At 38.3% G+C, this 17082-nt stretch overlaps 1 protein-coding gene across 1 annotated transcript in view; it reads right to left on the reverse strand.

The window, feature by feature from the left end:
* VWA8 (von Willebrand factor A domain containing 8) overlaps nt 1-17082 on the reverse strand; it is a 182055-nt gene that overhangs the window by 65288 nt on the left and 99685 nt on the right. The window contains exons 24-26 of the mRNA XM_017827812.1: nt 15941-16060; nt 13504-13709; nt 4966-5117 (exon numbers count right to left, since the gene is read on the reverse strand). Of these exons, the coding sequence (XP_017683301.1) occupies nt 4966-5117; nt 13504-13709; nt 15941-16060 (478 nt within the window). The remainder of the gene's footprint in view (nt 1-4965; nt 5118-13503; nt 13710-15940; nt 16061-17082) is intronic.

The following is a 17082-nucleotide window of genomic DNA, read 5'->3' on the forward strand; positions in this document are numbered from 1 at the left end:
ACAGAAAATTCAGTTAATGTAAAAAAATAATCAAATTATAAGAAGCACTTGGATGTGGATAGTGACAGGAGGAAAAATACGGAATGGCAATTTCATCAAGGATAAATGTCAGAATTAGAGCTAAATGCTGTTTTACCTAGAAACTGCAGATGGTCTAAACTGTGCACCAAAGTGGCAGATTAACAAGAGTTCAGACAAATGTGATGTAACAGATGTCAATGTGAAAAACAAAGTGTAATTGTACATAAAGAAAGATAATGAGTTAGTACCACGACTAATTTATTTTACCCACTATGTCTTGGCAAAGCATCACAGACAAGCCATCTGCTTTATGCACAATACTGATAAAAATTATAAACTACTGGACAGGTGATATGAGGAGGGACAGACAAAATCATAATGTTATAACCTGACAATACGGAACATGTCAGTGCCTTGAAGAATGGTTATCATAGAATCACAGAATCAGTCGAGTTGGAAAGGACCTCCAAGATCATCAAGTCCAACCCTTGACCCAACACCGCCGTGGTTACTAGACCGTGGCACTTCAGTGCCACATCCACTCTCATCTTAAAAACCTCCAGGGACGGAGAATCCGCCACCTCCCCGGGCAGCCTATTCCAGTGTCCACTTACTCTCTCTGTAAAGAATTCTTCCTAATATCCAACCTAAACCTCCCCTGGCAGAGCTTAAGACAATGCCCTCTTATCCTGATGCTGGTTGCCAGGGAGAAGACACTGATGCCCACCTGGCCACAACCTCCTTTCAGGTAGTTGTAGAGAGTCATGAGGTCCCCCCTGAGCCTCCTCTTCTCCAGGCTAAACCACCACACCTCCCTCAGCCTCTCCTCATAGGACTTGTGCTCGAGTCCCTTCACCAGCCTCGTTGCTCTTCTCTGGACCTGCTCCAGCACCTCAATATCCTTCCTGAACTGAGGGGCTCAGAACTGGACACAGTACTCGAGGTGTGGCCTCACCAGCCCTGAGTACAGGGGAAGAATCACTTCCCTGGTCCTACTGGCCACACTGTTCCTGATACAGGTCAGGATGCCATTGACCTTCTTGGCCACCTGGGCACACTGCTGGTTCGCGTTCAGCTTCCTGTCAATCCAAACTCCCAGGTCCCTATCTGAGAAAAAATGACAACCGAAGAAAACAAAAAGCTCAAGTAAAGCATTGCTTTAGAGGTCTAATATATGATACTAATTTTGCAAATAAACAAATTAGTATCTACAAATTAATTTCTATCTCAAAAAAAGAACTATTGTAAGAATTATTTTCTACATGGTCATTAGATACCATCTAATCTTTCCATCCAAGATTAGGTATATTAATTCCAAAGTCTCACCTAAAATTCCCATAAGACTCACTGCTAGCGTCTGTTCAATTTCCCTTGTAATTTCAGCTGGATACAACCCTAAAGTTTCTTCTGTTGAGACCCTGTATTGTAGTGCGTTGCCAGTGTGTCTCATGGCTTCTTTCCTGTATTTACAGAAGTTATGTTTCAGTAGCAATTTAAATAATTCTGATTTATACAAGTTTTATATTAAGTAGTATGTGACAGATTTCTCCAAAGCTTATTAAAATAAAGATTCACAAATCATTTGATACAAGACAAGCCAGAAGATACCTGTATAAAGGAGTGAGCATTTCACTATAATGATTTTCCTGTCCTAGAATCTCATGGAAATGCTTCTATAATGCAAAACTTTGTATTCTTATACAATGAATTTGCTGTAGGTTTGACTAACATCCCTGGGTAGAATTCATTTGGACTACTATCCCAGTGTTCATGTTACTTAGTAGAAACCCTGAGCAATTTATTACGATAACTAGTAAGTCTCAAAAGTCTAGAAAATTAAGACGGGAGCACAGAAGTCATCTGTGGGGGTATGCTGTTTTTGCTAGAACAATGTAGAAATCACACCTGGTAAACCTTCAGACTGTAAACTTGTGAGAGCCTAGAAGCAGGTAGGAAAACGAGCTTAAAACAGAAAGTGATCTTGACAAGTCAGAGAACTAACTTGAAAAAATACAAGACAGTAAGGAAAGTGTAAGCACAAAGGAAGTTGATTACATAAAGTGACGACGGGATAAGAGCTATGGAGGGTTCTGCAGAAAGGATGTGGAGGTTTATGTTTAGAAAACCAGAGATGAGTTAAACATTGAAAGAAATGCAAACATACTGAGCTTTTTAAAAGGAACCGTGGCATGAAATACATCTCTATACTTCTACGTTCTATACTCTTGTACTTGGCTCCAGTAGAAACGAACTCGCCCAGTTTCACACACAATGCTTAAGGATAGACACAAATCAAGTGAAGAAAGGGAGCATAAAAGAAAAATAAAATCAACCAATGGCCTTAAAAAAGAGGAAAGATTGAGAGGTGACTTTCTAATGGCAAGGATATTTAGCAATAAGACTGACTTGCTTTGGGAGGTTATAGAACTCCATCTCTGAAGGTCGTCAGGCATGAATAATGAAAAAAAAGAGATAAAGTTTCTATAAAGTAGTGGGATGGACCACATAAGCATCATTATCCTCCTCTCAGATTCATGGAAAACATTAGAGAGGAGGTCAGTACTCTAGTACCTTTTCTGCAGTGGTCCAAACACCATATACCAAATTACCTCAATGTGTCCATCACAGGAGCTTGCAACTATGGACTGGAGTAGATTTGAAGAGATTATCTCAATGTTCTTTTACCCCAAGGTAGAATCAACTGTGCTGAAACCATTCCTGAAAGATATGTCTGTAATTCAAGGTGATCTGCCTGTGGCTTACAAGCTCCATAGGGTTAAATCTCATGATCAACAGCAAGGCTGTCCTGCAATGGAGCAGCAAGATAACCTCAAATTCCAGCAGTAGTGAGGGATTGAGACACAGATTTCTGGATCATGAGAGTCAGGTGGTCAGCCCAGATGGTGAGATCTAAAAAATTGTTGCTTTTATCAACTGTGTGTGAACCACTTCTGTAGTTTCTCCTCCCCTTGGGTATCAGTGTATAAAGAATGTGCTCATAGCTTCCAGTCAAGTGAAGTTTTTGATGGGCATCTTGTGGGGTTCTTGTAAGTCCTTCATCCTTGGCGTAACCTGTCCTATGAAACCTCAGTGATGAATTAAAAATGATCAGGTGATTATCTTTAATTCAATATAATTGCATCAATATAATTAATGGATTCTTCTATTTTATCACTTCTAGACTGAGCTGTCCCCAATTACAGCAGTCTTTCTCTTATGCTTCCTAAACCTCTGATCGTCTCATTACTAAAGAGTCCTCTCCCACATCTAAGACTTCTAAAAATTATACAAAGAGCAAATTTCTCAAAAACTATAGCAAACGTCATAATTCTTGAAAAGAGAAGTTACCAAGTGACTTTTAGCAGAGAAACCATGGCAAGAGTTTCAAGTGTGTACTGTCACTTTGGCAGAAATTGTAGTTGCTGGTTCCCTAGGTATGTAATAATCCTGTCAACAAAATTAAAAGGTACATCACAGGCACTACACTGCCAATCTTTTTGAATAGTTATATGTAAGATGTTACATATAACAGTAGTACTCCAGCAGGAGAAACCTACATTCACATGGACACTTAATATCATAGAATGGGTAAGGCTGGAATTGACCAGAGCAGGTTATCTGGTACAACCTCCTTGCTCAAGCAGGGTGATTCTAGAGCACAAGGCACAGGACTGTATCCAGATGGTTCTTGAATATCTCCCGTGAGGGAGACTCTATAACCCCTCTGGGCAATTTGTTCCAGTGCATAGTCACTCACACTGGAGTAAATATCAAGACATCATGCCATTTAAATCAGTCCCTCCTTAGCAAATATAAAATATATATGTCACATGGCAAACTCAATTTTCTATATATCCATAAAGCTTTTTCCATGAAAGGGAAATATTTGTTTCTTCAAAAATAATTTATGTATTAAAGTTCAAGACAGAGTAAGTTTTCCAATTGCTTTTCAATATGATCTACTTAAGCCTGTTTCCTGTGAATTTTAGAAGAATTAATTATATTTGTTTCATAGAATCACAGGATCATAGAATGGTTTGAGTTGGAAGGGACCTTAAAGATCATCTAGTTCCAACCCCTCTGCTGTGGGCAGGAACATCTTACACTGGACTAGGTTGCTCAAAATTCCATCCAACCTGGCCTTGGATACTTCTAGGGATGGGGCATCCATAGCTTCTCTGGGCAACTTGTGTCAGTGCCTCACCACCCTCATAGTAAACAATTTCTTCCCAATACCTAATCTAAACCTGCCCTCATTCAGTTTAAAGTCATTCCCCCTTGTCCTGTCACTACATGCCCCTGTCAAAAGTCCCTCTCCAGCCTTCTGGTAAGGTCCCTTCAGGGAGTGGGGTGGGGCTTGAAGGGCAGAGGGCATTAATACATAACGTAGTTATTTTGATTCTTATCTCTAGAAAAAAGTATATGGTGCAATATGTCAACTGGTAATATAATCCAAGAATAATTGTGATTTACAGACACATACAAAAATGGCTCTTAGACCTTACATGAATTGCCCCATTCGGCAGAAATATTTTCGTAGAGCCTTTTGCGAGCATCAAAGACAAAACCCAACTACCAGTGAAGACAACTTTTGTTTCTACAGATTTAGATGATAAATAACAGGACAGAAGTGTGCTGCGATTCAATTAAAAACACAGGAGAAGAAACAAGTATTTCCCTTTATTAAGATATAACTGTTTACCTTACAAGCTATCAATATGTACATGGACATTAAAGATTAAATGTAATAATAAGCAAATACTCTATTATGAAGTATTTTATATTGTTGTAGCTTATTTGGAAGATTATAAATTTGAACCAGTGGAGGATTGACTTTCAAGCAATTCCAGGTTGTTTTTAAATCAGTTAGCAGCAAGATAACACACTATAAAAAGTAATCATGAGAAATATGTCTTCTTAACATATATTTTATGTTATTCTTACTCCTTGGCCAGCTGTACATTGGTCGGTTTTGCTCCAATAGGTATTCCATACTTGTGCAAAGTGTTGTACAAAATTTCACACATTTCTTTGTTGTAGGAGTCAAAGTCAAACACGTTTCGAACAACATTTGCGAGTCCTTCAGCTGGAAATTTCTGTGAAGAAACAAAGACTCCTAAATATCTTTCAGTGACTATCTATTAAGTTACAGCATATCATTACATACTTCTAAGATGAATAGTTGTAACAGTAACTTTTCTCGACAGAAAAATGCTTAAGTAATCTATGCTTTTAGTTTCCAGAATAAAGAAGGTACATAATTTCTAAATTAAAAATTGTTGAATTAAACAAACAAGCATGTGACAATTATTTAATAGTCAACATCATTAATAGTGAATTGTTTTCATTATACACATTACAAGACGCTGTAATCATTAGAAAATATAGTTAAAAGCAGCCTGTATTTTTTCAATTTACTTTCTGTAAACAATGAAGATCAAACACAAATACATATATTTGTATAATTCAGCCATACATTTAAGAATTCTCACTCTATTGTTGAATATAGAAAAACAGATGATACATTGCTTACTTGCCAAAAATTACTTTACGTCATGATGGATTTTCGTAGAAACAGAAATTCACTTAGGATTCACAGTTTTTTTCTCAGTGAAAAATACTAGTAGAAATGTGCCATGTACATTAAAAAAATCCCAAACGTTTATCAAATTTTGATCAATTTCTCCAACAATCGAAGTTTTGTTACTGTATTGGACTGATGATTTTGGATGAGGAACTGGTTGGATGGTTGCATCCTGAGGGCAGTGGTCAACGGTTCAAGGTCCTGATGGAGATGGGTGGCAAGTGGTGTCCCTTGGGGGTTGTACTGGGACCAGTACTGTTTAATATCTTCATCAATGACATAGTGGGATCAAGTGCAGAGGGACCTGGACAGGCTTGAGAAGTGGGGCCATGGGAACCACATGAAGTTCAACAAGGTCATGTGCACAGTGCTGCACCTCGGTTGGGGCAACCACTGCTATAAGTACAAGCTGGAGATTGAAAAAATTGAGAGCAGCCCTGCCAAGAAGGACCTGGAGGTACCAGTGGATGAAAAGATGGACATGACCTGACATTGTATGCTGACAGCCCAGAAAGTCATTTGTACCCTGGGCTGCATCAAAAGCAGCGTGACCAGCAGGTAGAGGGGAGGGGATTCTGCTCCTCTACTCTGCTCTTATGAGACCCCACCTGGAATACTGCATCCAGCTCTGGAGTCCCCAGCACAGGAAGTGCTGGAGTGAGCCCAGAGGAGGGCCATGAAGATGACCAGAGGGCTAGCACACCTCTCCTATGAGGACAAGCTGAGAGAGTTGTTCAGCCCGGAGAAGAAAAAACCCAGGAGATGTTTAGGCAGCCTTCCAGTACCTAAGGGGTTACAAGAGAGCTGGAGAGGGACTTTTGACAAGGGCATGTAGTGATAGGACAAGGGGGAATGAGTTTAAACTGAAAGAATGCAAATTTAGGTGAGGTATTAGGAAGAAATTCTTTACTGTGAGGGTGGTGAGGCACTAGAAACAGGTTGCCCAAAGAAGCTGTGGATGTCCCAATCCTTGGAAGCGTTCTAGGCCAGGATGGACGGAATTTTGAGCAACCTAGTCTAGCGGACGGTTCCCTGCCCACAGCAGAGGGGCTGGAACTAGGTACCTTCCAACTCAAACTATTCTATGATTCTATAAGCTAAAATTAGAGAAATAAGAGAAATTAAGAACCACTCAAAGAAACTTATGCCACTGATTAACAAAGAAACTGAGGTGGAGGACCCCAAGCAGTAGCAGGTATATGCCCAAAGGAGGCTGTGACCCTGCAGAAGCCCACATTAGAGCAGGTTTGCTGGCAGGACTTGGGATCCTGTGAAAGGCACACACTGGAGCAGTTAATGCAGAACTGCAGCCTACGGAAAGGACTCACATTGGAGAAGTTTGTGGAGGTCTGTCTCCTGTAGGAGGGACCTCGTGATGGAGCCGGGAAAGAGTGTGAAGAATCCTCCCTCTGAGGAGGAAGCAGTGCTAGAGACAATGTGTGATGAACAGATCACAACTTCCTGTCCTTCTGTGCTGCTGGAGCAGAGGAGGTAGAGAAAGTCAGGAGTGAAGCTGAGCTTGGGAGGAAGGGAGGGGTGGAGTGAAGGTGTTCTAAGATTTGGGTTTAATTCTCATTGCCCTACTCTGATTTGATTAGGAATAAATTAAACTAATTTCCCCAAGTTGAGTCTGTTTTGCTCACAATGGTAATTGGCGAGTGATCTCTCCCTGTCCTTATCTCAACCCATGAGCCTTTCATTATATTTTCTCTTCCCTGCCCAGCAGAGGAAGGGAGTGACAGAGTGGCTTTGGTGGCACCTGACCAGGGGTCAGCCCACCACAGATGTAAATGGAGCAAACCAAATAAAAAGCATTTTAAAAAATAATCACCAAATTGCTATATATACCAGAACCTTGCTGCTTAACAGCTTTATTTTACCTTTGTTTTTTTGGCAAGGGGTGGGAGCGAGAATTTTTTTATTTAAAAACTTTTAACTTTTTCTTCATATGCCTTTCATTCAAATACTAGATATTTCAGACCAGGACCTGGATGCTTCAATCTCAGTATATCTCTTTTACAGTAATGAAGATAAATTTTTGAAGAAGTATTTTAGGGAGTTGAAGTCTTAATTGGTTTATTCTCCACTAGTGAAGTAGGCTGGTACAAAGAATTTGAAAAACAGACTTAATGTAAGTGTCAGAGAAGTTTATAAATGTATTAAAAATAAAGATATTTGAGTCTTGCTTAAAAACTAAACCAGAAGAAAGCAGAAAATTTTCCTAAGTGTTTTGACCTGTACTCTTAATCAAACATCAGCCTTAGTAAGGAGTTTAATATTTTTCCCAACTTAATAAATATCTAATCTCTGTAATAAAATACCTGTGACACAAGCAATACTAAATTTAGCTAGTTACTGTGATAGACTGGAATACCAATGCTAAAATAGGCTTGTACAAACCTTTTTTAATCTGTGGTATACATGGCACAGAATATTTTAGTACTAATGTTGGTATAAAAGTATGCTAAACTATGTTCTGCTTTTTAAACCTATCCATGAGGATCCTTTTAGAGGTTCTGCATTATTACAGTCTAGTGAAATACAAGTTATTGTGGGATAATAAGTTGTCCTACAGCCTATGCTATCCTTGTTACAATGTCCATTCCATACTGAATTAAACAGGTACTAAAACCAAAATTTCTCCCAACTGCTATTCTAACTTAAGTTTGTGACAATGTTTAGTAGCCAAAGTACTAACTTCTATAATGAAAATCGCACCTTGGAGTCAAACATACTGAAAAAGAAAAGCCCACCAACTTATAAAAAGGTACATGATGGTAAGGTTCATAAACGTGTAAAGCTACTTAGTACTCCATATGCAGGACTTTATTTCAGTCTGTTTTCAAGTGTGGCTTCTTTTTAATAAGAAGAGCAAAACATGTCCACAATTGTGCGTACTCCATATAATCAAACTCTCAAGCACAAGTCCTGTGAGGAGAGGCTGAGGGAGGTGGGGCTGTTCAGCCTGGAGAAGAGGAGGCTCAGGGGAGGCCTCATCACTCTCTACAACTACCTGAAAGGAGGTTGTAGCCAGGTGGGTATCAGTCTCTTCTCCCTGGCAACCAGCAGTAGGACAAGAGGGCATGGTCTTAAGCTCTGCCAGGGGAGGTTTAGGTTGGATATTAGGAAGAAATTCTTTACAGAGAGAGTAAGTGGACACTGGAATAGGCTGCTCATGGAGATGGTGGATTCTCCGTCCCTGGAGGTTTTTACGATGAGAGTGGATGTGGCACTGAAGTGCCATGGTCTAGTAACCACGGCGGTGTTGGGTCAAGGGTTGGACTTGATGATCTCGGAGGTCCTTTCCAACCCAGTTGATTCTATGATTCTAGATTCTTTCCTTAGGTATATGATGAATACTGCATTTTCTCTGTTATCCCCTTCTCACTGCAAAGCACGACCAACAAACTGGCACCAAGCTATCTTATTCACTCATGATCTGCTCTTTCACCTGTCCTTCACTAGATACTGCAGAAACCTTGGTCAAGTGCTTCAAATAATATCTGGTTTTCACTAGTAGTCTCCAAGTATTTCCATGGTTTGCTGAATCATTGCATAATTCTGACATCGATAGCCTTCTCTACAATGAATTGCCTCAATAGTTCCATACCTCTTGGACACCATGAAAAATTTCCTGAGGTACAACTGATCACTGCTGCCAATAAAACCTGTTTCGAACACAAGCCACTTGTCAAAAGGTCCTCTACTTCAGTTATTTAAAAAAAAAAAATCACAAATCTCTCATTTCAATCAGAACAAATCCAATCACTTTTTAATAACTGCCTGGAAAATTGCTTACTGAAGAAAGGAAATGACCGTTTACTTAAAGGGAAAAAAAAAGAAAAACATAAAAGAAACAAAAGAGATTGAATGTTTGAGGTTTGAGCTGAACAAAAATAAAAAAATCATTTGGTTTGTATTGATTTTTAGAATGAGATTACTAGAGAAAATATTGATCTCTCATCAGCCTGTCTGGTTCTCATTCATTGATTCTTCCCCTTACACCTCTGTGTGCACCTCAGAGTATTTTCACAGCTTAGATTCTCGGCTATTCCTTAAAATAGTAAGTAACATAGGTTTTGCTTTTAACAATTTTATATTTTTATTTATATATTTTTTGCTTTATTTGATACAGAATTTGGCTGGGTAAAAAAATCCATGTTTTTATGGATCTAACATTCCATGAGTAGATGTATTGCTATAGTCTGCTTAAAGTCTATGAGCAAAATAGTAGTTTTTTTAGTACAGATAGAGAATGTTAATTAAAATACGGTATACTTATTGCCCTGAAAACAAAGTCATAAATAAATCTGGTATTGAGTCTGAAATGAGTTCAGATTTTTTGTTTTAGACATCCACCTTGTGTTCTCACTATCACTCACTTCCCTACATATTCCAGTGCCTTCAGATGCCTGCATATTTTCCATCTGGCCAGCACCACCTCAAAGGTCCACCCTGCACATTATAATAGGTCTCTCCCTACCTGCTCATTCCTCTGTGCTCTTGATTTCCTCCTGCAGCCCTGATGCCCTTTCATTGAACGTTGCCAGCTCTCTCTGTGCCTCCTCAGTTGTCCTGTCACCAGGGCAGAAGCATCATGTGTATGGCTCTTCTGAGCCACAGGCATACTAATGGTTAATCAGTGCTCATGTCTTTAGTGGGCATCATCTACTGACAAGCAAGGAGCTGAATTCTCCCCCTGCCTTTCCACTCACAGAGACACTAATTTCAACTTGTCCCTCTGTCACATAGCCACTGATTTTGATTAAATCAGCAGAAACCTAATTATCTTTGAAAACTGGTAACTGAGATTCACTGTGGTTGGCCAAAAGGGTAAAAAGTTATTACTGATGCGTTTGGCAGCAAGGTGAGAAATGAATACAAACTGTGATTTGATAAACCTAGTTTTCTTTTGAGATTAGGCTTAACATAAAAAAAAAGTCCTATTTTACCACAAGAGCATACTGAACAGGCCTAAAAGCCTGATGATTAGTAGACTTCAGGTCCAGAAGGTTTCTTAGATATTTACTGTTTGAAAACTGTTATACTAGTGCTTACTATTAGAAAACAATCTCAGATACAAATAAGAAAGAAGGCCTATCAGAAAAGTCTCAGCTTTTCCAAACTAAAAAAGAGTTAGTAAAAAAGCTATTGCCATTTTATCTGGGCTAATGTGGGTTTCCTGATTAACATCTGCCAAGGCCTCATGAAAAACAGCATATTAGATTGCAGAGAAGCAGTCATAGCACCCACGCTGGTAGTTACAGGCAGCATATGGTAATCCAGCAGAGCAAGAGCAGAGCTTCTTAGCTTGCCCATAAGCCACTATTAATATAAACACTTTTGACATTTGACACAGTCTGAAAACTGGAGGCAAACAAGACAAAAGGGTTATACTCAGGTCACCTGCCATCTAGAGCTTCAAGACCCAAATTCCCTATATAGTATGTGGGGAGAAAAAGTTGCAGCAACCAAGTACCTACATCAGACAATTTTCCCTATTCCCGCAGTTTCATGTCTTCAAAATAGTTCGGTGTCTTTGACCTTCACCAAAAAAACCTTTCCCTAAGAAAAGTTAATATAGAGGCAACCTAGCTCTGAACACAGTGTCTAGCTCCAAGTAAATTACCACATGTTCCGTACTTGCTAATCTTTATGGGAAGATAATCTTGAATCAGTCCTATATGCTGAGGACCACAATTAATCGGAGTGCAGAGATTAGCTTAATAATATGCTGATACCATAGTAATCAAAATATTTTTAACTGACTAGTCCCAATACTCAGATATGCTCTCAGGTAGCAGTAATCAAAAGCAATTTTTTTCTCCACAACATTCAATGTTTTTTTACAGAAGCAAAAAATTCCAAAATTATGTGAAAGAAATCAACACAATAGTACAAAGAAAACGGGGCTGTGGAACTGCTGTAAGGGAAATTGTTTAACAACATGACTAACTTCCCTCCTTCCTTCCTAAGGACCAGCAATTTTATTGACTCATTTCCCTCCTTCCTCTTTCTTCTCTACCTGAAGACCTAAAAGTTTCTTACTTTGGAATAACCATTATGCTTATATTCATTGTTTACATTTGGCTCCTCCCAGTCTTTTTATTTATTCAGATTGAAAAACAAGTTACAGTAAACAAAATGTTGCATCCCTTCAAAGAGACTGGGATCTTGAAAACAAACGTTACAGAAGAAATCAAAGCTGCATGTTGGAGATTTATTTGGATATTTTCACTTTGAAAGAGGTGAAAGATTAACAGATGGGAAACTTCCCTGCTGATCTGAGCCCAGTGCCCAGCTTGATGTGATGTTAACTGATTAAGTGAAGGAGGCAGAAGCAGAGAGTTAAATGCCCTTAAGACAATTAGCAATGCAGCTCTTTCAGTCTTCAATTAGATGCCATTCACACTCAAAAGAATTAAGTCCTGTGTTTCTGCACCAGTTAGTAACAGAAGACAGTACAACTTCAGATTACTTGGAGACAGATGATGAAGGAAAGAAGCTAGGAAGAAAGGTAGGAACAGAAAAAGGGTATGAAGACAGGAAGAAGTTCATTTAAAATAATCCTAAAAACATCAGCTTTTCAGCAGCACAGCAACTGTTACTCAAGTCTGTAATTTTTCCACGGTCATTTTAAATGTAACACTGTGTTTAGAGATCTGCATGTACATGTTCTATCAGCTTGGTAAACAAATATCTATCAGCTGGTAATGGATCCCAACAGACTACTTTGCTGATGTGTTTATTTAGATGGATTCCTTAGCTTTTAGGTCTGAATCTTGTTAATCCTTAGTACAAAGTTATAAAGCATTATTTTTTCTTTATATTATTGATGTCATAGTAGCACCAATTTTGTCTCGAGACCTCCTTGCACTTTAGAGACCACAGAGCACAAAAATCTATACTCCCCAGAAATCTAGATGAACTGAAGATTTTTATAAGTATTAAATCTAACATGCAGGATCTAAATGTCTGTGTATATAAAAGAATGTTTGTGAATAAGTTCATGAGCACAACCCCAAAACTACCATGCAACCCTGCTATACTATACAGTGTTAAACATAGGAACAGTAGGTCAAAATTTGTGAGAAATTGTATTCTAATTGTATTAATGACATTAATTTTCACTATTTTTTTTTAAATCTAGGATTCAATAATTCAAGAAACAGTCTATAAATTATCAAATTACCAATTTCCTGATTATAAACAGAACAAAAAAAAGCACTGCCATTTCAAAGAGCATTAAGACACTTTATATTTCAAATACTTCAGGCAAAAAACATCTTTCAATTTATAAAGTCAGACTTTAACACTTAAAAAAACAAATCATCTCTAAAATCATGGTTTTACAGTTAAATGTGCGTAGGAAGTAATTGTGGATCCTATGTACCTCCTTGTTAAGCTGTTATCCATCTAATATTTTCCCCAGAAAGAGTCCACCAATGATGTACTACTGTTATGCAGCAGGAACTTGTTTTTTCACAGGAAAGAATTAAACCCACAAATTTTGTAGCAGCATAAAGTGAACAGTTGCACTGTCCCTGAAGCATTGTATGTTAAATATGGAATTTTATAGTGCCAGTATGAACATGGCACACTGTATTTACAGTATGAATGTGATATTTTCTCACACAGTACAAAAGCAGACTCTCGTGGGGTTTTTTTAATATCTATAAATAAACATGCAGAAAAAAATTCTGCCCATATGTATTTGTGATCCTTACCCTCAGACTATCTGAACATCTAAATAGGATGCTTCCTTCAAAATGTAAAGCTTCTCATAAGAATTAAATAAAAATGCATGAACAATAATGGCATCTTTTTCTAAACCCTTCAAGCATTAAAAAATTAACAGTGATGAACTCAGTTTTTCAATTAAATCTGATGTACTGTACCTGTAAATGTTTTACAATATTCACAACTTCTCTAGTTGAATAGGGATAGTTAATAATGCCTTGGTCAGCTAAGCTCCTGAGCTCTCCAAAAGCAGCTACCAGTTTCTGAAGAATTGGCTCTGGAACATCAGGACCATATTGTCTTAGCATAGCCATTTCAGACTGTGGTTTGGGATTATCAACAGCATGGCAACTAAAAATGTCCCCTAAAAAGAAAAAAAGCACAAAGTTAAGTAATCTATAAAGAGATAGCATCATAACAGCACCTTTAAGTTTAATATTGCAGCTTCAATGAAAAAGCAATGACTCAAAAGAATGCTGAGCACTAGCTTTTTAAAACTAAACAAGGCAAAAACTACTCCAAAAAATGTGAAGAACATTGAGGTTTCTGGAAACAAGAAGATCTCTCCTGTCATTTCAATGAAGCCAATCATGAGGGAGAAAATAACTTCAAGAAGAAACACAAGCCAAATGAATTCAGAAAAAAAGAAAAACGTTTTAAAGAAAACATAACTTGTTGAATGGGACCAATTTTCAAACCCTTTCAAAACACCACAGGATGCAGGGAAATCTTGAAATGTAGGAAGGCCCTAATGCAAACCCAGTTAAGAAGTCTAGAGGAAACACTGGATTTCTCCCTTCTCCCTGCCTGCCTTGAAGTATAGTAAGACATTTGGCAAAATATTCTTTCCATATATTTGCATTATGTTGATCCCAAACATATAATCTATAAAATTGAGTTTATTCTTAGAGAGCCTTTTAACAGTCATACAAAACTTTGCAGAAACAAGATCAGATCTTGCTGAAAAAGGACTTGGATTAAAAGCATTAGAGACCCTAAGCTTGAAAAACAAAATCAGTGAAGAATTCCAAAATCTTAACCAAGTCCCTGCCATGCGGTACAAAGGCAGTAACATTGGTGTGATCTGTTTTGTTTAAAGGGTCCATGTAAGGAAGGAAATTAGGTCATGAAAAAAAAATATGCTACACTAAATCATATTGGGGCAAGATAGCTGGTTGAAATTCAGAGCCAATGAGTTTCAGACATGGAATGTCCATTCAGTGGGAACCACACCTGAAAAACAAAGAACTACTATTTAACATGGAATTTAGTTTGCACTTGCTTTTTTAATTTCCTGCAGAATAAGCACTATGGCTGAAGTTAACCAGAAAAACCCCACAAATTAGGGTGTCTGCACATAAATGGCCAAAGTAACACAGATAATACAATCAGTGGAATCTGGAGGGGTATTCATAGCTGTCATGTAACACTGCCAAAACGTTGCCAGAGGCCCACTTAAGAGTCTCATCATGGCCAGTCTTCGTGAACAAAGATTTGGGAAAGGTCATTAACCCTTCGAGCCTGCGCAGCGGATTTTTTAGGTGAGACACAGCGTGCGCTGAACTGAGCCCACCCTTTAATCCTGAGGTTCATCTGCCGGGGCCGAGTGAAACTCGGACAGTGGCAGTGAGGGTCTCAGAACATAGGTTTGTTTAGAGTGACCTTCTCTTAGATGGATTGCCTTACAGGGCTGACGAGCTCCATCTGCCTGGGGAAGTCCCCTGACCAGGAATCGAACCCAGACCACGGCGGTGAGAGCGCCACATCCTAACCACTAGACCACCAGGGGGCCCCCCCACTTAGAGTAACACTGGACTATACAGGCCAGTGGTTCTTCATCCCTTGCCCTTATGCAATGTAAATTCTTGCTTTTGCCGTGAGATGAAGCTCTAGGGAATCTTTGCCAGTAAACAGGATTTCTGGGACCTCCCAGGAACTTTTCAAAATAAGGCTGCTGTTGATATGCTGTTTGATGTGAAATCTGGATGGCCCTTCCTGAAACTGAGATGAATGCAATATGTTGTCAAATACATGTATTTTACTAAGGCCTATCGCACATGGCCATATGAACGGAGAGGCAAATGAGGATTAAGAAGCAGGCAGCATAGTGGTAACAGCAAAAAATACATTAGCGTCTACTGCTGAAGAAGGAGAGAAAAGAACCATCTCAAGCTATCATCTCTTGTACCAAAGAGGAGAACACCTGACCTGTGGCTTGTTTGATATGGTGGAAAAAATGGTGAACAGTTGAGAGAGATGCTTACAGCTCATTTTTTTGCTATATTTGTATACTATATACACTCATTAACAAAGATTTCTCATAACCTTGTCTATCTGCAATCTTCGTTCAGATCCCAAAAAACAAAGCAGTTTTAACAGAGAAGACCACATATTCACTTCAGGGCAAGTTTGGGCCCTTTTATTAACACATGTAGATTTACATGATAGTCTTCAAGCTGAATCTCACCTTGAGTGCCTTATGTGAAACAAAGTATCAATATGCATAAGAACCCCTTCTCCTCGTGAAATCTAATTAATACACTTATTCTATTAAACAATTCTATTAAAGATCATAATTTAATATGAATCACTTACCTAATGTGCCAAAAAAGTCATTACCCAAGAAAGGAAATCCAGGCCTATTTGCCAGAACTATCATTCTAAAATCAGGATGAATAACTATTACATTTTCTCTCCCCTCTACATGAGCATGATCTGGAAAAGAAATAAAATATATTAATTGCATATTTAAGCTTTGCAATCCTGAATGAACGAACATAATTAGATTAGAAGAAGAATTCTTAGAATCAGAAGAAAAAAATCTTCTAATCTAATTCTGTTCTTCTCAGAACTAGAAGAACAGTTACAAAAAAAAGGCTCAATAGCCTTTTTTTTTGCCATTCAACTATAAGTTTTCTAGGTTTCATTTTAAAGTTTCGTAGTTTGTTACATGAAAATTTAACCAAAGTATTTAATTCAAAAGGCATAAAAATGCATCCACTGTTCTTGGGGTGGTGACTACCTGTCCTCTTTATATCTAATTTCACTGAAATGGTGAAGCCACTGGTGAATAAAATGTGTTTTTATATAAGTCTGACATTATCTGATCTGGGAAGGCAGGACTGAAATGCCTCCTGGTTACTACAAAAATCTGTGAGAAGCCAGAGATAAGTGATTTAACACATGTGAAGACCCCGGTTCTTCAAAATGGACTGACTCCATTGTTCCCTTACAGCATGTTTCCAGTGGCACACTGTGTTTGGGAATCCTTTAACTACCTCTAAAAAACTACAGCAATAATTGGGACTGGTTAGCAAGATATTTTAAAAAAAGCCCACCTACAGTTTATGATGACAAGCAAAACTCAGGTGTGCCATGTGTGCTGAATGATTGCCACACTCAAACATTATTCCCAGTGTTGTTAAAATGAAACTCATTACATGAAATACAGTGTGTAGTAACATCCAGAGGGCACTTCAAACATGGTCTTTCTTTGGAAAATAATGAAAAATATTTAGTTCCTGCAATTCACATGAATTAAATTCCATCAAGTTACAAAATACTTTCATCCTGCAGGATATACTTAAATAATGTAAGCATTTGCAATATTTGACTAGATTAACCCTTAATAATTCAACCTTAGGTATATCCATATCTTCATTCTAGATCTGATCAAATTATACCCCAACTGTCTAGATAGGCATAACCAAGATCATAATCTGGTCAACTAGATCTTT

Source organism: Lepidothrix coronata, unplaced genomic scaffold (genome assembly GCF_001604755.1).
Source record: "Lepidothrix coronata isolate B3197 unplaced genomic scaffold, Lepidothrix_coronata-1.0 Scaffold143, whole genome shotgun sequence".
NCBI classification, from domain to species: Eukaryota; Metazoa; Chordata; class Aves; order Passeriformes; family Pipridae; genus Lepidothrix; species Lepidothrix coronata.